The 26,458-nt window shown below is 41.6% G+C and overlaps 1 protein-coding gene and 1 long non-coding RNA gene across 2 annotated transcripts; one reads left to right on the top strand and one right to left on the bottom strand.

The window, feature by feature from the left end:
• Nucleotides 1–2,283: 2,283 nt before the first annotated feature.
• Nucleotides 2,284–15,039, bottom strand: Nepro (nucleolus and neural progenitor protein). The gene is made up of 9 exons (XM_051191531.1): nucleotides 14,881–15,039; nucleotides 12,162–12,316; nucleotides 9,966–10,045; nucleotides 9,565–9,696; nucleotides 9,083–9,160; nucleotides 7,857–8,215; nucleotides 7,453–7,514; nucleotides 4,410–4,669; nucleotides 2,284–2,921 (listed from the first exon to the last, which is right to left on the bottom strand). Exons 1-9 carry the CDS (start codon nucleotides 14,984–14,986, stop codon nucleotides 2,456–2,458), a joined length of 1,698 nt encoding a protein of 565 aa, XP_051047488.1. The 5' UTR covers nucleotides 14,987–15,039; the 3' UTR covers nucleotides 2,284–2,455.
• Nucleotides 14,256–15,945, top strand: LOC127227202 (uncharacterized). The gene is made up of 2 exons (XR_007834954.1): nucleotides 14,256–14,301; nucleotides 15,721–15,945. It is a non-coding gene; the product is annotated as an uncharacterized LOC127227202 (long non-coding RNA).
• The last annotated feature ends 10,513 nt before the right edge of the window (nucleotides 15,946–26,458 follow it).

Raw genomic sequence — 26,458 nt, 5'->3', positions numbered from 1 at the left:
CCTGTGTATGAACAGACATGATAATCAGAATCCAGCATTAGGGTCCGCCTGATGTTTCCTCACCTCGTTGGTGGCTTTCAGCACCTTATCTGTGAAATCTAACAAGTTATATGGATGAGAGCTGAACATTTACAACCAACTAAAGGACACAGCAAAACTCACAGGTTTTTTTTTTTTTTTTTTCCCCACAAAGAAGAAAAAAATCACACCTGAAAGAAGTACCAGAGGAAATGAATTCACAGGTCAGTGGGACAGTTTAGAATCACTGTGCTACGGATTTAGAATGGGAAAACTAGCTTTGACCTGTAATTCACAGGAGCATATTTTTTTTATAAAGACATCTACTCCTCATGAAGTATCTTAGTTTCAAAGCAAGACTGCTGTCAGCGGTTATAATTGTGGCAAGGATGTACAACTTAGTGGCTTTTTAAAAACTCAATAGTGTATTGTAATGAACTGTGTGATGGCTAATTTTATGTCAACTTGACATAAACTACTGTCATCTAAAACAAGAGAACTCCAATGCATCTGTAAGATAGGATCGCAGGCAAGCCTACAGAGCATTTTTTAAATTAGCAACTTATGTGGGAAGCCCCAAAGAAAGCAAGCTGAACAAGCCACGGGGAGCAAGCCAGTAAGCAGCACTCCTCCATGGCCTCTGCATCAAGCTCCAGCTTCCAGGTGCCTGCCCTGTTTGAGTTCCTATCCTGACTTCCTTCAATGTTTAACAGTAATGTGTAAGCCAAATAATGCCTCTCCTCCTGAAAAAATTTAAAAATTAAAAAAAACCTCATTAGTAAACGTTTTCAGTTGTTTTGTAATTGATAGTCTGTTTTATCCTATCTCACAAAGCAAAACAAAATTCAAAAGAATTACAAAGGCATCTTTCTGCCAGAAGCAGAGCTGTGTGTCAAGAGTTTCCCATGATGGCACACTTGTGAGGGGTGAGGTAGGATAGCTTGTCCAGCATGCCTGGCCACCAGACACTGGTGCTTGGTGTTGAGGGACTTCGTGAGCAGCCTCAAGACATGGACTTCTACTGCAAGAGAATGTAGTCCGGTGGCAAAGCTATGGCCTAGCATATAAAAAGCCTAAAAGCAGGGACAGGTCCCCAGAGCAGAAGGCAAAGTCCAGCCCTACTCAACACTGGTTGACACAGCAGTATCAAGAAAAGGCATGAGTTCTCATGTCCTGCACTTAGAAAGACTGGAACTGCACCTTGCAACCCGCATCTGAGATGCTAGGAATTCAAGTGTTTCAGATTACAGAATTTGTTCACTTTAATAGTAGAATGTCCCACCTTCATGAGTCCCAAATCAGAAATATTCCAAACTTATAACTTTGAGTCGGTTTATAGTAAAATGTTCCAGAGCAGAAAGCAGTTATATTCTATTTGGAGTGTGGCAAGTCCAGATTCACAGCCCACTCCTGCCTCAGGCCTTTGAGGCAGTGTCCAGCTGTGTCCAGGCTTGCAGGATTGGGACTTGTGCTATCATTGGCCACCTGGTCACTACAGAGGGCAAGGGGAAGACTCCTGTATTTTCTCCTAAGAAACTCACCCTTTTTGGCCTGGAAGAATTGAGGGCCAAGCAGCTGTACAAAGCCAGGTGATGATATTAAATTTATGATGGGCATTATTCATACACTCATCTATTTCTTTGCTGCACTCCATAGAAACAAGAATAAAGAAAACTCCAAAAGCCTTGTGATATAGAATGACAAAATGGAGATTAAAAAATGGTTTTAACCATTCAAGCAATGGCAGATCTTTTGATAATTCATTTCAGTAACATCACATACACTGGCACACACAGACATTGTTTTTCAAAAGAACCTGGGCACATGAGATGGCCCAGCCAGTAAGCACACATGCTGCTAAGCCTGAATTCCACCCTGGAACCTGCAGGTGGAAAGAGAACCCACTCTCACAAGTTATCTCTGATATCCACACACGTATAGGCATACACACAAACTGTCAAAACTTTAAAAAGAGAATGTTGCCAGTGAGGCCAAGTAACCCTTTTGGGTACTTCTTGCTACTTCAACCTTGCTTCCTGTTTACCTTCAGATACATAAGATTTTGTGAAGTTAAGATCTTAACTCCCTGGTAAATCATAAACTCGTATCATTCTCACAAACCTACTTGATTCAGTCAAGAAAGAAGGTATGTGTTATTCAGAGGCAGACTGTGACAGATTTTTTTTTTTTTTTTTTTTTTTTTTTTTTTTATACTGTATTTTACACCACTCCCTACACAGTCATAGTCAAATAAATACTAACAGATTAACTGACACAGCTGCTGTAAATGTTTATTGAACTGGCATGCACTTGTGTGGAATGCTGCAGAGAAGCAGCTCCTGGCCCAAGCAGTGTTTCCAGCTCTCAGCGGTTCCACTTAAAACAGCAGAACCCCGAAGCATCTGGGTAACTGCCCAGAAGTTTCACATATGAACATCTAAACACCCATCAAAGCAAAAATATCATCAATGTCATCTGCCTCTTTAGCAGCTTCTGGCACACTGTGTGTGTGTGTTTGTCTCTTTGTCCACAAACCAGTTTCATTTCCACTGACTGCTGTGAGATTCCCCTGGAACCCTGGCTCCTTCGTTTTCAGGACCGGCTTTGAAAGTCTTCTCAAGATCTGCTTTCTGTTAGGACAGACATCTGTCCTCTGAACTGTCCCACCAGAGCGGCTCCACTTAGCACTGGGGTCCCTAGTGTTCTTCAGAGTCCCTTCAGGGACCTGCAGAGTTTCCTTTAAAAGAGTTGACTGTAACTTTCTCTGCGGTTTCCTTTGTCTCGATAAAACTTTAAGCTTTGATCCTCTTTGTCTGGGAGAACACTCTGAAGTGCTGATAATAGAGCCTCGAAGAAGGCAGTTGCACAGAGATGTTTTCATGCACTGTAGCTTCTTGGGTAAACTAAAGGACAGAAGAGAGAAATCTCAACTTATGATGCTAAAAAGTTCACAAGCACTTTATAACAATTGTCATAAGTCCTTGGCCTGTATGTATGTATAACCTCAAACATACAAAATAAAGAAATGGGAGTTCCAATGGGAGAGTATGCTTTCTCAGCCTGATTTCTTTCTAATTCAGGGTGCAGGCAAATGTGCCTTCATTTTACCCTCACAACAACTCCAACAACTACCTAGCAATGGTGAGACACCTCCACACTGGGAAGCCATGGCCTTTTCCCCCTCATGCTGATAATCTGTAAACAAGTGGAGGTTGCAAAGTATCACAAATGGAAAGCTCTGCAGTGTGTCATAATGCATTTCTAGCTAAGTAGAAGATGGGGCTTGTGCTGAAAACAAACCAACAGCCCTGAGATACCCTAAGTCTGAGCTATGCTGTACCCCCTTCAAGCCTGCAGTAGACAGAAACAGCTGATGAATCTAGGCATTTGCTTTCTTACTTTACGGCTTATTCTGGCCTTGGTAAACTACCTACCTACCTCACTGTTGGTAAAGACTAAAGACTAACATGGCTCTATATGCCTTACACAAATCCCTTCATTCTTTAAAAAAAAAAAAAAAAAAAAAAGCATACTCATTTGAGGAAAGCCTGTGTAATAAGCACGCTATGACCATTTCCAGCCACGACTATAGCAGTGACTTTTTATTGTGTAAAAAGTGGGTGCATCTCTGAGCTGAAACAAAAACAAGAATCAGAGGAATGGAACTGAGTTCCAGATCTCCAGTTCCAATACCTTGGGAAATACCATCTCGTTATGTTCAGATGGGAATGATAATGCCTAACTTTCAGGGTACTGTAGGCATTAAGTGTTTTACAAAATGTACTACAGAAAAAAAAAAAAAAATATTACTGAAACAGCAACAGGGCAATATGGTCACTGTATTTTGGGAAGTAGAGAGTAACAGTTTAACCAATAAACCAGAGTTTGTTATCCTTCTTGCTAACTGTTCATCACATCATTATGATTTGTTTGCTCACTGTTCTAAACTCTTCTTTGCATGTAAGAGCCACGATAAATTGAACACATGTGAGCATCCAGCTGCTATAAGCATCAAATCTGACCCTAATCCCTACAACCTGTGTGGCCTCATAGGCGGAAGCACTTACTTCTCTGACGTCCTCACCCAGCTGTGCTGATGCTCTCTATAGAAGGGCTACCTTCCACAGAACATGAGTTCCTGAGGACTAAAACTGCTGCATGCTGTTTTGAAGGCTTTGAAGGCCCAAGGCAACCTTACTGCTTTCTGAATGAACCAGCGGTATAAATTTGAAAGCCCAATGAACTAACTGTTGGTTCACTTTCTCCCTCCTGACACACTGCCCAGATCCCATGAGTGAGGCTGCTAGACATCCCACTTTAAACAAAGAAGGTAATGCACATATGTATACTTTTTTTACCAAAAGGGGAAAGGAATTTTCTAGCATAATTACCTATAACCTTGGGCTTCCACATGTCTAAGCCTGTTACTCTTAAGAAGTTTGTTGCCCAGGTAAGTGGCCTGAGCCTTGAGCTTTTTGCGGCGGCACCACAAGACTGCTGCTTGGATTTCTTCAGAAAGCTGGGTGAAAGTCTTGGTCACTCGAATTCTTTGCACGATATTGTTAGCCCAGGGAGTTCTCGTCAGTTTCTGAGAGGAAAATTTGCTTGTCTTCAATTTGGATTGAGAGCATTTAAACTCACAGCTAGTCTCCTAAAATACAGAAAGGTGAGAAAGAGAAATTGAAAATGGTACTGACTTGTAAACAAAGAACAAGAGTCTTGGAAAGCTGATTAGTTATTTTTCATTTCAAATAATTAAGGAAATTTAATCCTTTGACCTGTCCTTTTTATTCCATTCTCCTAACAATACTTTTTACCCCTCTACCAAGGCAGGGCCTATCTGCCTTTTAATTAAATGTATACAGGAAACCCAAAATAAAGCTGGGTGGTGGTGGCACACGTCTTTAATCCCAGCACTTGGGAGGCAGATATGGGTGAGTCTGGTCTACATAGCAGGACCAGGACAGCCTTGGCTACACAAGAGAAACCCCAAAAAGAAAAGAAAGAAAATCCGAGATACTCTTATATACATATGTAACACACAAAATAAAACTCTGATTAAATACTAGTCAATGGCTAATGATGGGGGGGGGGGTCACAAATCTGTAACAATGACATCACTGAACTATCTAGTTTATTTGTTTGGGAGTTTCTTTTATTTGACTTATTTCTTTTATTGAAGACCAAACTTAGGACCTTGTGAATACTTGGCAAGTGGCCTGTGTCCCCTGCCCTTTTAAGGTTTTTATTCTGAGACAGGGCTTCAACAAGTTACCCAGGCCGATTTAAACACACTCTAGTTCAGCAAGACTGAACTTGCCATCCTCCTGCCTCAGCCTCCTGAGTAGCAGGGATAATAGGCCTGTGCCAGCAGAACTGACTTGGACTACACTTGCTTTCCACTTATTTCTATCCCCATAGGAACAATCCTCAAGATGGGTCATAAACATTACTGAAAATAGTGAAGATAGGGAGCCCTGAAAAGTGCTCGGCACCATAGGGCTGTCAGCCAGTTGGTAGGGTGGTCAGTCGGTAAACAGGATAAAAAGTGTGCAGCCTTCCTAACCTTGCACCACTTTTAACAAGGCATCTTTATTTCTGCAGTCTCCTCTATAGCAAGTCAAGTTTGGATTTTATTAGCTTTGTCGACTTTATGAAAACTATTCTACCCACCAAGTCTATCTATTTTCTGTTCAAAGCTTGCTTTCTTTCCAAATTTGTGGAAGGGCATGCCTTTAATCCCCGCACTCAGGAAGCAGAGGCAGATGGGTCTCTATGAGATCAGCCTGCTGGGCTACATAGAGAGTTCCAGGCCAGCCGGGGCTGCATAGTGAGACTCAGTCAAATAAAAAAATAAATGAATAAATTCCCACACTCAACAGGAACCTAAAGAAGTAATTATGAATTAAAGACCCTCTAGCATTATTTTGTGATCAATAACTTGCTCCAAAAATATGCTGAGCCTATGAATGCCAATCACAATATGGGAGCAATTAGTCTTGAAAAGGAGGATGCTAACCAACCGGATCAAGCCCAGCTTCCCTGTGAACTGACTGAGGCTGCAGAGGTGTCTGCAGACACCAGAGTTCCTGAGACCAGAATTCAAAGATTCTCCCTGGAACTGCAGTAATAAGGAATCATGTGGCCTGCGTTCACACCTGATCCTTCCATTCACCGTGTGGCCTGCATAACATTTTGAGACTGACTATGACACAGTGTCTTCCTTTGAAATATAAAAGCAGCAATTCAAGCACTGACCTTCCAGGGCTTTTCTACAGATTATGGGAGTTAATATTCATAAGCATTTAAGATATTGTCCAACCCTCAAAAGATCTGCTATTATATTTCCTCCTAATGAACTCATGAATTAGGCAAGATAAAAATGCAAGCTGACATCTGTGTTAAAAAGTTCAATAAAGAACTATGTGTTTGGGGCTGGAGAGATGGCTCAGAGATTAAGAGCACTGGCTGCTCTACCAGCAACCAATCATCATAGTGAGATCTGATGCCCTCTTCTGGAATAAAGTAGTACATGCAGATAGAGCACTCATACATAAAATAAGTAATCTTTAAAAACCAAAAATAAAGCAAAACAAACAACAACAAAACAGATTCTTAGAAATCTGGGTGGTGGTACACGCCTTTAATTCTAGCACTCGGGAGGCAGAAGTAGACTCTCACTGTGAGTTCGATGCCAGCATGGTCTACAGAGTAAATCCCAAGACAGTCAAGGCTACTCAGAGAAACCCTGTCTGGGGGATGGCAGTAGTGGTGGGGATGTCCCTTAAATAAAATGGAAGACATAACCCAAAAAGAAAACCAGACAAAGGGTAATAAAAAATCAAGCAGTTACTGGGTGAAGGGTGACACTGATGTACTTATCAGTCACGAAGTCCAGATAACACTAATAAAAGTTATTAGGTTAAAGCTTGGTGGGCATCTCATCACAAATGAGGAGGAAGACAAAATGATGACTGTTAGTGACTACATGTTACTGTTAGAAGCTAAATGCTTCCCACACTCAAGAGTCCATGTAACACTTCACTTGAAGCAAGCCCAAGGTTAGGAGGAGCATGGAGAGAAGGGAGGTATACCGAGGTCAGAGAACTCAAGAGATCGCGCAGGTAATAAGAAGTGGAACCAAAGTTCCAGCAGCCACATAGGCCATGCACTGAAACTGCTCACCATCCAGACTTAAGATGGGCCATAAGGTTACTTTTAAATTCCAGAGAAATGCCTATTAGAGCCCCTGAACACACTCTACTAACTGCAGTAACCAGGGCCACTGAAAAATCCTGTCTTGTTCATTCAGAAGTTCACACTGAGAACTAAGAGTGCAACCTTATGAGAGGAAAGTCCAGCTCTCTCCTTAGCCAGTAGCTTCCTCTAGAGACGTCAGAAATGAAAAGCTGTGTTAGGTTAAAACATACAGACCTGAGTAGCCTTGTTTTGCAGCCTTGTACAGAGAGCCCGCACATCAAATTCTGATGGCTTTTCTGTGGAATTAAAGAAAGGAAAAGAAAAACTCAGCCATAAGACTTTCAAACCACCAACAAATTCTTAACCTCATGACATTTTCTGCCAAGTTACTGCAAAGAAACGAAGAGAAGAAAACAAAGGCCCAGGAAGGAACTAGAAGCAAAGCGTTGAAAATGGGTAACATTCATACTTCCCCTAAATATAATCAGGAATGAAATTCTGAAATTTCCTTATGCACAATGCACGATTGTATCATGCCTTCAAAGGTTTATTTTTAAAGTATATGTTTTCTAAAAAAGAATAAACTAAACAAAATTTTAAAAGAAATGAGAAAGTATGTGCTTACCCAAGCGACTTACCTTTTTTGGTCTTTTTGCTCGTCCTCACTGGCTGCCCCAGGTCCACACTACTTACATTGCTCATTTGTTCAGATGTTCTAGAAATTCTATCTACGGTGTCTTCACTGATCTTTGGTAGTTGTTCTTTCATTAAAAACAGTTTATTTAGCAACTTAGTTACTCCTTTAGTGGCAAAAGTTTCAGGCCTTTTTCCCTTGAAGAGTTCCATGTAAGGAGGCCCCAGGAAGTCCGTAACATCAGAGGGAAAGGCATATTCTTTGAAGTAAGGCATGGGCTGAATCCTGGAGACCTCCTGAAGCAACTGAAACAATGGCTCATAGAAGGAAATCAGCCTCCTTAAAAGTCCCTTATGGAGAACCCTAGAAAGAAACAGAAGCCCATGAATCAGCTAGCAATGTGGTCTGCAATATGCAATAAACATAAGGTTCAAAACTGAAAATAAAGAGACATTAAGCTCTGCAAATATAGATTAAACAAAACCAAATGAAATGCCTATGGTGTGTATTTGCAAACAGATTAATCCACCCCAAACACAAAAATCGAAGTATTAAATGCTACAAAAAAAGAACTTCCTAGAGACATGTCAAAGATGTACACATAAAAATCCTATGGGTATTTTATTGAGAGGTGAGATTTCAGGTGCATTTCAATTTCTTCACATTTTTTGTGTTTTTAGATTTCTATGAATAAACCATTGTTTTAATCGGTAAAATGTAAATTGCTTTTCATTTCAGAAAATAGTAAAAGTTACACATTTTAAAATAATATGATTAGCAAGTTCAGCTTGGAAGGCTAAGGTAATAGAATCATGAATTCAGAGCTAGCCTGAGCTACACAGTAAGAGCCTCTCTTAAATTTTGTATTAACAAAGTAACATTAGCAATTCAAATGCTATTACTTCTGATTAAGAATAAGCAGGATAAAAAGGTGACTGGAAATACAAATGAGATATCTGGGTTAAGACATCAAAGCAAGGTTTATGTTGGATAGTAGAAAAGAATCTTCTGGGTTTGTTTTTATCATTTTGACAGTTTTGCTACATTCAAATAAGAGCTAATGAGCCAATTCTGTGTCGCTGTGTCCTTTATCCATCAAACTGTCATAGGAAGACAGAAAAGCGCACATCTTCAGATCCCAGGGTCAACAGTATGAAACAAAATTGAGCAAACACGAATAAAAAGTGGGTCAGGTAGAAATGAAACACAAATGTAGAAATGCAACCATACCATAACCTGCTCACCAGCCCAATCATCACAAGGTTCAAAATAATGAATTCTTGCAGTCCTAAGTGCTTCACGGTCAACCTGAAGAATCAGTTTAGGTTGGAAAAACAAAAATCAAAGGAAGATTTGTAAGTTAAAATTATATACGAAACAAACTAGAAGAAGACCTTAAAGGTATTAAAGTCCTAGAGTGGTAATAAAGATACATTACACTAAAAACAGAGAAATGTTTATTCTACTAGAGCTCCTATTATTACGGTTAGTATCTGAGAGTAAGTTCTAACGGTCAAACTCTTAGAATTTATGATAGGTAGACTCATGCTAGGCATGGGCTACACCAACAATTGCTAGAAGAGGAGCCAAAAGGCAAAGCTTTAAGAATAGCCATAGGTTATAGCACCTTATAGCACAGCTTTTAAAAAGAGGCTACAAATATACCCAAACAGCCTCCATCCCAAAGAAGGTGTTCCCATAGTCAAGGATACCGAAATGCCTTGCAGCAACAGTCCAACAAGCGCAGTAACAACTTGCAGCCTCCCAAAACCTTCATCAGCACCATCTCCACCACTGGCTGGCTGGGGACCACATGGTTTTTGGTAGCTCCAGGATGGGTTTCACTTGACATAAACAGAAAAGGACATGACTTTCATTTTTAAACACATTTTTACAACAGTATCCAAGTGAAGACTTACTTTAAGCTCAGCCTGAGGTGGCGATGCCCACGAGCAACCAATGAGCCACATTTCCATGCCCCTTCCAGTCCCTCCCATCAATCGACAGGTGCCTCTTATGAAAACACAATGTATATATCTTGGCATAGTTGATTATATCTCAGCACCAAGCAGAGAATAGCAAAGACATCCTGACAAAGCAATGGGCCACCTACTTGGCAGTCAACAACTGTGAGAGGTCTTCAACTGAGCTCTCCAAATTCATGTTTTTCAAACGCTTTAAACACTGTTCTACCTGAAGGAGGAAGATAGGCTCAAATCAGAATGTTTGTAATACAACATGACCAAGAACTTAAAGACAGCAAACCGTCACGGTATGGAAATGTGCTGCAGAAGACCTTCTCATTTAAGGACAAGGAAACGCAAATCCCAAAGCAACTGCTTCTGCTTATCAATACGGACTTAAGCCAACCCAACAGATTTCTCAATTAAGAAATTAAATTACTATGTGCCAAGTACTTGATGCTATAAAGGGACCAAAGTGGCTACGTCTAAATATTATAATTTGTTGAGGGAACATAGTGATAACAGTGAACCTAGGAAAACATAAACTTTTTTACTCAGTTTCAACAGTCTGTAGACACCAGAAATGAAGTAAGTGACTTAGTCAAAGAACAAATCTGTACTCAACGCATACCTACATGCAAGGCATGTTGGGAGATAACATGGTATATGATACATCCCAATTTCAAGTAGTACGGACAGATAACATATAAGGTACTAACGTAAAGCTAAAATAAGTATGCTTTATTTAAATCACAATCTCCCTGCTCTGCTTTTCCCTATAGCTCTTCTTATCAGCTGGTATAGCCAGTTATTGACTGACTGACCGGCTGTCTGGCTGCTCTTTTCTCCAACTATACTGTAAGCCTCCCATGGACAATATACTTCATCCGTTTTGTTCACAATGTTTCCAACTGGTCTTAGTAGGCTCTCAGGAAAAAACAAGCCATACTGCATATATATAAACACTGTCAGGAATGCCCACCAAGGGCACTCCCTGGACTGCATCCACACTTTGAAAGATGTAAGGATCCTGATGGGAACTGCTACTCGTGAGTCCCAAACCTTGCCAAAGCTACATATACTACTAAAAATCAAATCAGTTAGCCCTCTACTTCAACATAGTTCAGCCTTTACATTCTCTGGGGCTGGCTCCTATCTTTTTTTAAATTTCTAAGTCTAGATACCATCTTTTAAGATAGGTACTAACAGTCAAAGATGGTAATGTAATGTACTTAGATATTACAGTGAGGGAAAAGTTGTTTGGGGGAGGGTGAGAGAGGAAGGGAAAAGAAAAGGCAATTAAGAACTTCAGCAAGGAAATTAGTGAACAAGTTTGCTCTTTGGTTAGAAGACCTGGGTAAAAGCGGCCCTGGAGAAGACAACTTAGGGAAAGACCGTGACCCGCTTTGAGGAGAGCATCCTCATCCCTTGGGCCTTAAGCAATGGGAGTATAGCAAACCAGAGAGAAAGAATCTGTACAGTAGAGACTATGTCTCTCTTATTGCTGTACATCCAACACCAATCACAGTGTCCACAGAGGTAGGTGTTTGTCAAAAACAAACAAATACTGGAAAGATGGCTTCCATGCATAGTGGGAAGCGCACTGAGCTTGGAAAGGGCACTTGCAGAACTGGCAGAGAGAGTACTATGTAAACAGTACATACAGAACCCAGCTCAGCAGCTCTCTGCCATGGAGGCACAGAGCTGAAGGTCACAATACTCTCTCAATCACTGCAAGTTACATGAAAGCACTTTATACCACCACTTACCATAAACCACTCACACCAACACACTGCTGACTACACTACAATCCCACAAGAAGTTAACCACAACACTAAACCACAACTGTTTTCATTTTTAAGATTCTAAGGGTTTAGTTTACTTCTGAACTGTTAAAGACTGTGCATGGTGAAAATTAAATTGGAAAGAATTGAAATATACTTCTTTTGGGGTATTTTGTTGGGGGGTTGACTTGGGTTTTTGTTTTGTTTTGCTGTTTTGTTTGCATTGTTTTAGTTTTGGGGCTTTTTTGTTTTGTTTTGTTTTGTTTTGTTTTGTTTTTACAGACAGGGTCTTTCTACATAAGCCCTGGCTGTCCTGGAACTCACTACATAGACCAGGCAGGCCTTAAACCTCAATCTCTGTCCCCCAACTGCTGGGATTAAAGGTGTGCACCAGATTTGAAATATATTTCTTGATCATAAATTACTTTTTGAAAATACTTTGGGAAAATAAAAGGCCAAAGTCCAACATGTAATTGTGTCTTAGAGACATATGAATAAGTGGCAGTGTGATCCTCATGCTCATCAGTCCTGGCTTACGTGTGGCACATAGCTTCCCCTCACCTGTCGGAGAGCCAAATGGGGCTTGTGGCGGCCCATTCGGTTGTGATTGCTGTAGAGAACGGAGCATAAGACATCCACTTCCGCATCTAAGGTTTTGCTCTTGATTGACTGTGTGACAAGACGGCATCCTTTCATGACAGCTGCAATGCAAATGTCTGAAGCAAAAACAGTTAAAACAAGATTCGGTATGCATGTCTATGTTTACTGTACCATATGAGAAATGCACTGAAAGGAACATACTGACTCATTTTCCTGAAAAGAAAATATAATAAAGGATTCTAAGTATTAAGAAATTGGAAAATGGTGATCAATAAGAGAACATCTGTTAAAGGTGAATGTGTATATGTCTTTGTTTGTTTTGTTTTTCCAGACAGGGCTTCTCTATGGCTTTGGAGACTGCCCTGGAACTCACTCAATAGACTGGGCTGGCCTGCCTGGAACTCACAGAAATCAGCATGTCTGTGCTTCCCAAGTGTTGGGATTAAAGGCCTGCACCACAACTGCCCAGCTGAGTGTATGTCTTTATATCACTTTTACTATGGCGTGAGTACTATGACTACTCTAACGTCATCATTTGGTAATGATCACTTACTTATATCACTTACACCCCTAAATATATAAAAGATGGGCACTTGCTGCATCTGTCTCTGAAACCCTCACTTTGCTCTGCAGGTAAGCAAGACAGAGTAGATAAAGTCACAGGCTGCAAAGCCAAAGCAACTATATTTGGATACCACTTTTTGATAATATATAATACCCAGTCCTCTATCCATGATAAGTGCCCTCTTTGCATTCAACCAACCTCACACTGAACACAGTCCCCACAAATTCCATCTCTAATGTATTTCAATAGCCGTCACATTGTATACAATATCATAAGCAACCTAGAAATAGAGTTAATGTATACAGAAAGAGGAGTGTAGATCACACTATAAATACTATCTATCTCACTAGTAATAAAAGGCTTAAGTACATGCACATTCTTTTTTAATAGGATTTTTGAGACGAAAATCCCTCATGGATATCAATGGGGTTTGGCCTCTTTTACATTCAGAAAAGAGAAACCACCAGGGCCACTGGAAGTTGTATTATGTTAGTGTAGGGGTGTACCGATTTTTCTAATCTTAACATGAGCAGCTGTGAAGCAGGTGTAATGTGCCACCTGGTGGCTCAAAAGAGAAACACAAATATTCTTTAAAGGAATAATGTTCTCTGCCCAACTTCCCCAACCCCTGACTACATGGAGAATTTAAATTCGCTCCCTGGGTGATGACAGCTTGGTGAATTTCCAATAGTATTTTGTTGTTGTTTGTTTGGGGTCTTTTGTTGTTGTTCTGTTTTGTTTTTTGAGGCAGGGTTTCTCAATATTGCTTTGGAACCTGTCCTGGGACTAGTTCTGTAGACCAGGCTGACCTCAAACTCACGTTTTGTTTTTGAGTTTTTAAATGTGACTAGAGAGGGAATCAGAATGAAATTTAAAGAGTTTAGGAAATATAGATGGGAAGAGGTGAAATGACTCGATAGGTTGCCAAATTAATATTATGACAACTACTATCATTTGACTGTCATACCAGGCAATGTTACAAATGCTTTATTGTTACCAACTCTTTGACTCTCCCAAAACAGCCCCAAGAAACTGGTACTATTTTTTATCCCCATTTTAGAGTGGGCTAAAACCTCAGTTTTAGAAGTAACAAATTTTCTTAGCTGACAGTTATAGGACCGTTAGCAGCTTGAACAAAAAAAAAAAAAAAAAAAAAAAAAAGATACGAGGTAAGCAAGAAAACTACAGCGTGTCTTAGTAGCTATACCTCCTGCTCTGAACGTCCTTTTGTGGTTAAACATCCTTTAGGCTGTAGCTAGGCAGTTCTCAAACTCAGGTATTACCTCACACTTCAAAAGATGCCCCCACCTCATTATAATATTTGCATTATGTTTAATACTTTTTTTATTTTTCTTTATTGGGTGGGAGTACCACACACAGCTTTGAGTCCAGTGGGAGGCCAGGGGACTCGCCTTCTACCACGTGAATCCCGGGGATCAATAAGCTGGGAACCATCTTTTTCCCCGCCGACCCAATAGACTTTTCTAAAAGATCAAGAAAGTCCTAAAAGAGATCCCGCCCACGATTTGGGACAGGGTAAATAAAATCACCTAATTCCATGAATCCCTTCCACAGCATAGGTATTAGTGCAAACTTAATGAAAACTCCCAACACAGATCCCACTGAGCTGCCACCCCACATCTCTGAGAGTTCTTGTTTAGAAAACACATTGCTTAAACTGTCTCGGAACGGAAACTGTTTTCCTCGAGAAAACCCGAGGGGCGCGAATTAACTCCCTGGCCCCGTAGGGAGAAAACGAGCTCCACTTTAGAGACAGGACGGAGCTCCGAAGCCGCGATGCAGGATGCTTGGGGGGCAGCCCCGATCCTTGGGGACAGCACAGCCTCCAGGCAGCGTTGAAGGATTAGGAGCTGCACGCACCAGCCCGGGGCTACCCTTGCTCTCGTGTTGCAGCAAAGGCCGGCAGAAGCCCAGGAGCATCACAGTCCCGGAGCCGCGGGCCCAGACAACCCGGCCGTCATAGCAGCAGCCCGGACCTTCCGCCCAGCGCGCCCCTTCCCGGCGTGCCCCGCGCTCAGGAAGTCCCACCCCGTCGCACGTGGGCTGGCCCGCTGGCTCCCGGAAAGCGTGGACCCGCTCCGGCGCCGCACTCACCTAGGGTGGGACTGGGGTCCCGCACCGTCAGTGTGCTGCTGCTCCCCGCCTGGGGGATCCTCACGCGGTTCCACGGCTCCGCACCCCGCCGCACTGCAGCGGCCATCTTCCGCGGCGCGATCGGGCCTGGGAAGACCGAGCCGGGAGAGGCCGGCTCGAGCGGCCTAGGCGGTAGAGGGAGGGAGGGAGGAAGTGGGGGGGCGGGCCCGAGGTGTGTGGTCAGGGTCCGGGGGGCGGAGTTACCTCGGGGGAAAGAGACCTAGGTGTTTTTAAGTTCCTTCCAGATGTTTGGGACAACATCGAAGCTAGGAGTTTTACAGATGAGTCCGACCGAGGAGTGTCCGCCTCAGACATTTTGAAAAGAACTTGGATTATATTAAGTGTGGAGTTCGTTACGTAGTTCGTAACGACTTGAGTAGTCAAGGAAGACTACACATCTTGGCTAACAGCCAACTTTGATAATAAGAAAGAGACCCAGAGGTTTTCCGGATTACCACCGTCATTGTCTCGGACAAAATATTCCTGATGGTGGTTTATTCTTATCTTGATACAGTATTGTTATGTGTTTAAGGTTCCTGCGGCAAAGTGGAGAGGAGCAGTTGGTGGGCATTAGAGACTGTTAGGTTACTTCATTCTGTCTTTACGGGTTGCTATGTGCTAGCCCTGTGATCCCAAAAAGCTACTTGTCCAGATTTCATTATGCTTATGAACAAAATAAAGACCTTCATAGGTTATGAGATATGTTAGACCTGTACCTATATACAAATACTTACTAGGCTTGTATTTAATGCATGTAACCCTGTCCTACTGAAACATTTCTGTACTCTGTGCACCTTGCAGGTAATTACTCTTCCATCTGAACCATTATCTCCCTGAAATAACCTCACTTCCTCATCAGCTCTGGGACCATAATCTTTGATAATTCTTTGTAAACAACTACCCTCACTCTATAATTTAGATGCTCCTTTAGTGCCCTATCACCTTGCCTTTTCGTGGCTTATTTTGGCTGTAACAAATTACCACAAATTTAACAGATTGAACCAACATAAAGCTACTGGATTTGTGGAAGATAGGAAATATTCTTTATTTTGGGATGTACTGAGCATGCCTGTGTGCACATGCCTGTGTGGAGGCTAACAGTAGCAAAATTACAGTTATGGAGTAGCAATAAAAGTAATTTTAAGGTTGGGGTCACCACAACATGAAGCACTGTATTAAAGGATTGCAGCATTAGGAAGGTTGAGAAGAACTGGGTTGGCATCTTCCTCTATAGCTGCCCACCTTTGTTTTTGAGTCAGGTTCAGTGTTTGGCCCTCAGTCCCCAGAAGCATCCTCTCCATCCCCACTGCTAGTTAGGTATGAACTCTCATGCCAAGAGCTTCAATGAGGGTGATGAAGACCTGAACAAAGTTTAATATATTTGCACAGCAAGCACTTTACCCACTGAAATATGGCCCCAGCCTCTGTTCAATCTACTGAAGTAGGATTGGCTGTTTAAAGGGCCATTTCCTTCTGAAGGCTCTAAAGAATTCATTTCCTTGCTTTTTCCAACTTGCAGTGGTTGCCTCATTCTTTGGCTCATGTCCACATCTTCCATGTTCAAAGTCAGTACCAGAGCATCGTGCAATCTCTTCCCCTGTTCAGGGGAGACAAGGAGAGATAGAATCAGGTTCTTAAGTGAAAGAGTCCCCTTGAAGATTACAAAGCCTTCTTATCTGAGCCAGAAAGAAAATGAAGCTAACTATTGATAGGGATATGTCTGTGATGCAGTGATCGAAGGAGATAGGAACCCAAAAAGGAGAGGTCTGTGTTCTCAGGAAGGAAGATCTGAGGTCAGAATGAAGAGTGGAGACAAGGAGATGGCGTTCTATGAGCAAGCATATTGAAAGCAGAGCTCCCAGGAACTGGAGCACTGGAAGAAGCACAGCGAAGGTTTTCAAGTCACTCTTGCGAAAGTTTTAGACTCCAGAGAAAGACTGTCAGACACAGGTGACCATCAAATGTATAAAAGCACATATGTTACATGTTAAATAGAAAAAAGTGAATGACCTGTGATACTCGGGCTTTACTCACACATACTCAAAGATATCTTTATAGTCCTGAAAGTAGCAAATAAGCTAGGCTTCCTGCACCATATAATCCTAGCACTCAGAGATTGGGGCAAGAGGGTCTCCTCAAGTTACAATCTGGGCAATATAGCAAGACCCTGTCCCGAATTTAAAACAGAAAATAGGAGATATAGTGATAACACTATCCTCACAAGAAATCTGATGCTTTCGAATAGTTTAGCAGTACAATTTTTCTCCCCCTAAAATAATCTTACATTGGTATCAAATGTCTGAAGCGAATATTTAAAACAGAATGTTGTGCCTAAGGGTGATGGTGGGCCCTTTAATTAAGGCCTGCTCTAGCACCCGTGGGTGGTTCACAAGCCCATACTTAGGAATGGTTTGGAATCCTCTGGTGTAAATAAATATATGCTGGTGTGAGCAGTTTTTGATGCTACGTTAATGTGGAAGGTTTAATTTGTTTTAAGATTTTCTTTATTCTATCCATTGTGTATGAATGCTTTGCCTGGTTGTGTATATATGCACTCCATGCTGCCTGGTGCCTGTGGAGTCAGAAGAGGGGGTCAGATTCTCTGGAACTAGAATTGCAGACGGTTATGAGCCATCATGTGAGTGCTGGGAACTGAACCTGGATCCTTTGCAAGAGGAGCAAGTATTCCCAACCATTGAGTCTCCTAAATCTACAGTCTCCCAAGGTATTTTTAAAAGCAGTTTAGAAAATTGTGATCTTCTGAAATTGTACATTTGTACATGATGGGATGCTTTGGAAAATTCTAAAAAGGTATTTCATCAGTAAGTCAGATCTTTTTCCTCTGACTATTTCCTACTTAAAAACATAGAAATTGTTATGTTGAGAAAACTGTTTTCATGCTAAAATACACCAAAAATAGTGTGTCTGAAAGAGAGACAGACAGACAGACAGACAAAAGAAAGGAAAGAATGTTCACATGAGCAAGTCTATTCAGAGGCACATACTTTATGACTCATTCATTAAAACCTTTCAACTGTAATCCCCATACTTTGTGATTCATACTTCTGTGAGGTCGTTATTATACCACTGTGGACCACTAGAGGGAGGATGACTTCTTAACTAACAGTGTTGCTCTTCAACCCAAGTTGTGGCAGTTGGTCCCTGACTCTTTTAACAGATCCCAGAAGCACCCACAGTGGTACCAGCTATGATGACTGCAAATGCTTCACCAGTTTGTTAGAATTACAGCTTAAATAGATTGTATGCTAACGAGCCACATGTAAATGTGATCAGTTACAGAACGACTTTGAGCCTTGGTGTGGGGAACTTCTACTCAGACTCAGGAAAAGCTGAGATCTTGGGAATGCCCATCTGCCTGTGTATGAAGCAACTGATGTGAAGACCCACCTCTGCTCATCACCCCTAGGACTATATATAGATGCAGGTTTTGGTTTATTAGTCTGAGGGACCAAGTACAAAGTCCGGTACAGAAGGAAAAAAGTTTATACTCCAAAGTAAGTAAAAAAAATCTTGCTAATTTTTAGTGACAGGAACTCAAGTAACATTGAGATTTAAGGTCATTAGACCAGAGGCGATAGATATAAAATGGTAAGCTCAACAAAATGTACTGATATGGTAGAATCTTGAAGCTAGAGTTGTCTGTTTTCTTCGATGATTGACGTGAACCAGCTGGAACCAATATTCAGTCATGCTAACTGCCAGAATTGTCTTGAGATAATGCAAAGGGTAAGATCCAAAGGCTTAGAGAAATTGCAATGTTGGAGTGGATATATAATTTGTGTGGTCTGTACCCACTTCAACCTCTATAATGTAGCCTCTAAGAGAGTTCAGACACAACTCCCCATGCTGAGGTACTGAGTAATGAGTTAATGAGAGGCTCACAGTGTCTTCTGTGAGGGTTGTCTTCTGTAGGTCAACTGATAGTAAGGGACACTGTCACTGAACTGAGAGCCCATGTTTCAGTGAGAATAACAGGATCTCACAGAAGGCTGGGTAGTGGTGGCACACACCTTTAATCCCAGCACTCAGGAGGCAGACTAGGGCAGATCTCTCAGTTCAAGGCCACCCTTGTCTACGGTCAGTTCTAGGACAGGCTCCAAAGCAACACAGAAAAATCCTGCCTCAAAAAAAAAAAAAAAAAAAAAAAAAAAAAAGAAAGAAAGAAAGAAAAGAAAAGAAAAAAATAGGATCCCACAGAGACAGAGGTCATTTGACAATGACTAAGTATAAGAAACAAGATTGCTTATTGTTTTGATAGCTGATTGATCAATGTGTCTAGAGGAATTAAATAGATCACAGCCTAGTGAACACATTATTTTGTCTGTTTTAGGGGCCAGGAAACTGGTTTTAACACCAAGGTGAAGAGATAGTGCATCCTAATTAATTTCCAGACTTGAGTTGAACATGATAGAGTCATTGATGAACAGTGAGCACAAGAGATTGCTGTTCTTCATTGTCATGTACAGTGACAGAAAACTGAAGAAGTGTAAACTTTATTGGCATCTGGTACTTGCTACCCCTAAATGTGGTACCATGATAGTTGAGAAAACAGTGGAAGCAAGAAGTCCCATCTCTTTGGGACCTTTCTCTCCACATAGTCTCTCTAGTAGGATAACCTGGACTCTTCTCCATGGAAGCTGGAATTCATTCTTATCAAAAGGCTGCAACTCCTCTTGGAGCTCAGCCATGGATGGAACTTCTATCATACTCTACTGGACCAAACAAGTCACATGAGCAATAGATTCCATCTCTTGTTGGAGAAAGAAGTAAAGATACATTGCTGAGCAGCATGTGCTCAAGGTGATGGGATCCATTCACTGGAGGCCATTTTTAACAAGTTACTATAGCTTGATAGAGATATTCTGTATTAGATATGAACCTGGGGCCCATGTCATGTGCATTTGAGGATAACTATGAATATGGCTCAACAGGAAACTGTAAACTTGCTTAAAACATTGTGAGATATTTCTGTAAATTCTATTTTTTATTGTCTTCATGTTAATTTGATTATGTGATTCTCAAGCATAAACCTTGTAGGTAACAACTTTGACTCAGGAAGAAGATGGAAGAAAAGTCTGGGGTCTGGGTCTGAGGAGGGAGTCCTCAGGGGTAGGCCCAGATCACGTGATTATCCCAGAATCCTGAGGGAGATATCAATGAGATGTTAGGGTAATGTAGAAGGTGCTAAGGAAGAGGAGATTATTTCATTTGCTTTCTCTATCATAGGAGTTCCTTACCAGTTCAAGTCATCTATCATCCCAGGAACCTAAGCTGCTCCAGTTCAGAAACTGACAGATCATAACACAAATGACTCTGAAGTCCGTAATCCAGACATCTCTCCTTCTGACAATACCTTCCTACTTTTCCATTTTTCTTCTCAAGATATCCTGATAAACCTGATAAACCCATGTTCTCTCCTTCCTGGGGATAAGGCTGTGCTGCTTCTCCAACCCATCTTGGATTAAATGTGCCAAACCACAAAGATACCATTTCAAGATGGACTTTTTAACAAGCAGCTACAGGTGACTGAGGAGACAGCTCAGCAACTAAGAATGTGCATTGTGCTTGCTCAGTTCCATTCTGTGCACACATATCCATCACAGCTTCCTGTAACTGAAGCTTCAGATATATAATTTTTTAAATATTTTGAGACAGAGTTTCTCTGTAGCCTTGACGGTCCTGTAACTCACCCAGGCTGACCTTGAACTTGGAGATCTGCTTACCTTTGACTCCTGAATGCTGGAATTTAAGGGCATGATCACCCATTAAAAATATATACATTAAATCTTATCAAGTCTGAGTCACTATTCCTAGTGACTCAGATCTTTTGTCTGTATGTTCTTAGTATTATAATTTCTAGTGTTTGTCTTAGTGGGGGGCAAGGAGCATTGTATTTGGGTAAAGACTAATAAACATATTAAGAGAGAATAAAGAAGCTAAAAGTTGCACCTTTGGAGGCCAAAAAGATGGCTCTGGCTAAGAGTGTGTACTGCTCTTTTGGAGAACCCATGTTCAGTTCTCAGCATCCATGTCAGGGGCTCACAACTGCCTGTAACTCCATGTTCAGGGTCTCTAAGGGCACCTACAGTCATGTACACACACACACACACTTTTTTTCTTTAAAAAAAAAAAAAAAAAAAGGGAGGCAGAGAAGCAGAAAGAGTGAAAGAGAAAGAAAGGGAAGCTGTGAGGGAAACGGGCCCCAGCAATGCCAAGACATTAGACTCTCGCAGCACAGCCAACTGTTCAAACCCCATCAGTTTAACATAGCTCTATTTCATGATGTTTACATTCGAATTTTAGTGTAACAGTGGCCTTAAGAGCTATTATTCCCTTTGCGTCTTCACCTTAAATTTACTTAAGAAACCAGTCCTCGGCTCTGGTTTGCACCTTTTCCTCTAGAGGGCAGCATAAGGCCATGGCTGGGATACAGGCTAACTGGGTCACTGTGGCTCAGAAGCCGGAAAGAGGAATTAATAAGCCTCACTGGAAGACCTAGAACAGAATGAAGACAAATCCATTTACCTTTGCCAGAGAAGGTGCAGTAGTCAAAGGCATATCATACAGGCAAAGAAGATTTCCAGGCTTGGCCTGGAAGAGGAAGAGGTCTTGAAACCTAAGGACTCATTGTAGACGTGCCTTATTCTTGATTTGTTCTCAATAAGCAGAAAAATCCTAACCTGGCTGGGCAACAGTGGGCACTTTTATCCCAGAACTTGGAAAGCAAAGGCAGGCTGATCTCTAAGTTCGAGGCCAACCTAGCCTACAAATCAAGTTCCAGGATAGCCAGGGCTATGCTGAGAAACCCTTTGAGGAGTGGGGCAGGGAGAATCACCTGACTTGGAAATCACTAGACTATGCATGTGCGTGTGGGGGGGGGGTGGGGGAGCGCTAATAAGCAGATAATTGGGTGTATTTTCTCAACATTAAAGTCTAAATGCCCAGAAATTGGACCTGGAGAAAATGGAATCATTATTTCCACTCTTTCACAGCCTTGAGGCAGAATTTCCAAGTCAAATTTCCAAGGTGCACAGGCATTTGGGTGGCTTGTTTTGCTTTCTTCACCATTGCCAGTTACCTCCTGAGAGCTGGGCATGGATCAGTAAGAGCCTTCCACTAAGGCTGTCAGCAAGTCTGTGCCTGTTTTGGCAGGTTTCTGAAAGGTAGCAGGACTTCCTCTCAGCAGGGCCTCTAATGGAACATAACACCCTAGAACTAAGCCAGGGTCATCAGAGCCTTGCCACATTTTCTCTGTCTCATGCTGAACCTTGGAGCCATCTTTTCTACCCAAGAAGCTGTGACTGGAATCATTGAAGTGCTTGCTATGGAGACTTAAGATGACCAAGACAGACATGACACTCCAGTCTCATCTCCAAGAGACCTCTATCTGCATACATACATGCGCACGCACACACACACATGCATGCATGCACACATGCCCCAAGGAAACACCTCTGCCGTCATGTTCCTAAAAGCTTTCTCTATTATGTCAATACTTGTGGCTGATAATTCTCATAAAAACCTAGTATGGAAAAATCACCTTAGCAAAAATGTTTGCCTTAGGAGTAATGAAAAATCGGGATCTGGCAGTAGGCACAGGTATTCAAATGGCATAGTTCAGCATATGTTAAAGCTAACACGTGGAGTTATACCTAGTTCAGGTCAGCTCCAGCCTTTAAAAAAAAAGAATATTAAAATTAGTAATGAAATCTGCTTTAGTCATGCAGGAACTATAAGAACAAGAATGCTTCATTTCTTGTCTTATTTCCCAATAGCTAGAACATGTCATTGGTCAGTTAATAATCACCAAATTTTAAGAAAAAGTTAAGAAATGTTCCATAGGAACTGAAAGAAATGTCTCAGTGGTTAAAGGCATGTGTTGCAGCACCACGTGGTTGTTGCACACTAGAGAGGCAAAGATTTCTTCACATCAACACTAGCTGAAATAGGCAGCGTGGATAGAGGAATCACGTTGTATGCAACTCCACAGCCATCACAGCAGCAGCAGCAACAGCAGCAGCAGCAAGATGCTAACCTATAGGAGCATATCGGCACCAGTACTGACTAGAAAAGGCACCAGTACTGACTTCCTCTTATGGTAAGGTCGCCAGTTTCAATAGCAAAAAAAAAAAAAAAAAAAAAAAAAAAAACCCAAACTACAGAGTATTCAGCTGAATTTGAATTTCAATAATTGGAGGTAGCCTGAGATACACATATACTACTAAAATATTATGTTTCTGAAATTCAAAACTGAGCTGCATCCTGTATTTTCACTGGCAGTTTTGCTCTGGGATATACACTTTCTAAATAAGCAGAAGCAGGGAGGCTTTTCTAACTTTTTAATGGTAGTCTCTCCTCCTTTGTGGAGCTGAGGCTTCATCATTTCAATTTCAGATTCTCCATGGCATTGTAGTGTAAGAGTCAATTGCATCGTGTCCCTTTAATTATGCCACAAAGAACTCTAGTACTCCCCAAGTTCCAAGTGTTGGTTTGTTTTTTTCTTTCCTTTCCAAGACTGTGTGTGTTGAAAAAAAAAAACTGATGTGTTTACTTTGTTGATTTGTTTTTGTGTATGGAGGCAGGATCCCACCCAGACTAGCCTCCAGCTCACAAAGACTGTATCAGCCCAAAGTGCTGGGATTACAGGCATCACCAGAACACCCAGATTGATATGTTTGCTTTAAAAGCTCAACTGATGCCAATAGCAAGTCCTGATGTTTTGAATGTCCTGTGGTACTTAGTCTTTCCAGAGCAGGCTGACCCCAGGGCTTCTGGCTGAAGGGACAATATCTTTGTCAAATATCCTGATACCCTCCCAAGGCACTGGAACCGTTAGTTATGCCCAAAGCGGACTCCTCATTCTCTACTTGGGTAGATATGACTGCCTGACTTTGACTAGGAAAGTCACAAAATGGATGCCCACACCAGGAATACTGGGTCAGAGACTAGTTCTTAGGGTTGGATGGAGTTGTAGTTACCCAAATTCAGAGTTTAGCCAGCTCACCTGCCATACTGACTTTCTGCTTGGGGTGCCCCGTCTGGACTGCCTATAAGAAATTTCCAGGACTTTGCACTTGGCCTCCTAGAAGCAGAGGATGAGCCCCCAAAGGGCCAAGATAAAGTGCTGTTGGTGCTGTGGGGTAGAGGGACTGTGCATCCAGACCTACCTGGCCTGGGGAGGGCGGGTAACCTCTTCAAAATCTATAAGCGCCTGATTCTTTTCTGGGGACACAGGAACTTTCTAATCTTGTCTGGTAGGACACGAACAACCAGACCCAATTCCTGAGGACCCTGGTCAAGAATGTATTCTCTTTTCTATTCCCTCTGGCTCCTGTGGAGGACATTGGTAGATTGATTCTGGCCCATTTCTGGGTTAGGTGTCACCCCAAGTTCACTTTTTTTGAGGTCATAAGTGACAGCCTTCAGTAGTAAATATTTTTTAAATCTGAAAAAAGTGTATAACTGGTAACCATCTCCTACACTTTAGGAAATAATTGTTGGGTGGATATCTTTGTTTAGAAGTTTAAAAATGGGCTTAGGAGGCCTTATGTTTCCAGTAACTTCCAACTAATTTAAATTTACCATCTTTACAAAGAAGTGGCTATAATACCATGAGGGAAGGCAGCTGTGGTCTAGGGAAGCAGAGTTCATAACAGATGAGATGGTGAGGACACAGTTTCTCCAACAAAAATGTGGCTCAGGAATTGTGATCCACAGCCTGATCCCAAATATCTAGAGTCTGTCCTTCCTAGGCCCCAGGAAGCTGGGCCTCAACACATGTGATCCTGGTTATGGTTGCTTCACATTTATCTCAACCTTATATTCCCCAGTCAGCTTTGCTAGAAGCTGTGGACAGACACTCTGGTGCCTTGGGAGAAGGTAGGGGTGAAGAGTGCTAAGGCAGAGAGCTAGCTAGGACCAGGAGAGAGTACAGACAGATGGCACCTTTCTATTGGAGAATTTTTTGTTCCAATGACCTCAATACTTACTTGGGATTTTTTGTTAAGATTTCTTGTGTGTGTGTGTGTAGCATGTATATGCAGGTGCCTGCAGAGGCCACCATATCCTCTAAAGCTACAGTTATAGTAGGTTGTTAGCTGCTCAACATGTATGCTAGGAGCTAACCCAGGTTCTCTGTAGGAGCTCTTAACCATTGCTTAAGCTATAAGACTCTTACAATGAAATGATCTTTTGTCACTTGCTAGAGTTATTACTTTTAATAAATTAATGAAACAAATTAAATTAACTAAAATGTTTTTTAACCTTTCCAGAAAGCTCCATCATATTAGGTTTTTTTTTTTTAAATTAACACCTATCATTTCAAACTTCTCTTTCTTTTTCCTTTTTTCTTTATATTGTTTCTCTCTTCTGTTAACTAAACCCTGATGCCATTCATATTTGGATGGGATAATTCTTTGTTTTGAGTGATTGTCCTGTTCAATGAAAGACATATACCAGCCTTTCTGGCTTTTACCCTAGTTGTGACAATTTAAAAAACACCCGGAGACACTGTCCAAAGTCTCCTGAGGGACAAAGTTGATGTCCCATGAAGAGCCACAGCAGTGAAAACCTACCTCCATTGATAATTACTCCCTGGTCTATACAGCAGCTTCTGCCGTGAACACGTCTGCCCATGACCTCCCCTTCTGACACACATTCACATTTCCTTCTGCTCCCTCGTCTGAAGCACAGCGCTTTCCCCCCTTCTACCAACACACCTGTGCTTACACTTTACGTCCTAAATCAAATGCTGCTATGTCTTTGCTTGCATTCGGGCCAAGTCAATTTCTCTTCCCTCCTCAAGTGGCCAGCATGGTCTTGTGTGTGTGTGTGTGTGTGTGTGTGTGTGTGTGTGTGTGTGTGTGTGTGTATCTGTTCATCTGTGTGTATGTCCTAACAAATATACACAGTACTTGGATCTGAAGTAAATGTTTTTTGTTGAAGTCTAAGCCTTACATTCTGCACTGACTGAGCTTTCTAAGGAATATGTGGATTTTGGAATTTATCAAGTAAACCAATTTTACTTTAGACCGCATTCTTTTTCTCCAGCAAATCTAGATTACTTCCTATTTTTCCAAACATGCCTGTAGAGCCCATCTTGATATTATTGTAGAAATAGTTTCTCTCTATTTGGACCCAGTTCAAATACTACCTCCACTTACTATAACTCCCCAACCCCAACACACACACACACACACACACACACACACACACACACACACACACACACACACAGGATCTCTTCCTTCTGGAAGCATTTGGTTTTCTCCTTTTATCTCTTCCAAGTCCCCATTGTTTTTATCTTCAATTTTGGATCTACTCCTTGCCTCAAAAACCTGGTCTTTCTCTTCTTTGTCCTGCAGATCTTTAGAATGACTGAAGGGTAAGAACTTGCTGAGCCATAGGAAGATCAGAGGTGGCCTTAAAAATACTCAGTTAATGCTTGGGGCAAGTGTGGGTTAATAAAGAAAGCCCCAAATTGTGAACCACAGGTTAAAGCATTTGAAAGTTCTGTGAA

Source organism: Phodopus roborovskii, unplaced genomic scaffold, assembly GCF_943737965.1.
Source record: "Phodopus roborovskii unplaced genomic scaffold, PHOROB, whole genome shotgun sequence".
NCBI classification, from domain to species: Eukaryota; Metazoa; Chordata; class Mammalia; order Rodentia; family Cricetidae; genus Phodopus; species Phodopus roborovskii.
The sequence above is the reverse complement of the archived record's forward strand: the minus strand, read 5'-3'. Positions and strand labels throughout refer to the sequence as shown.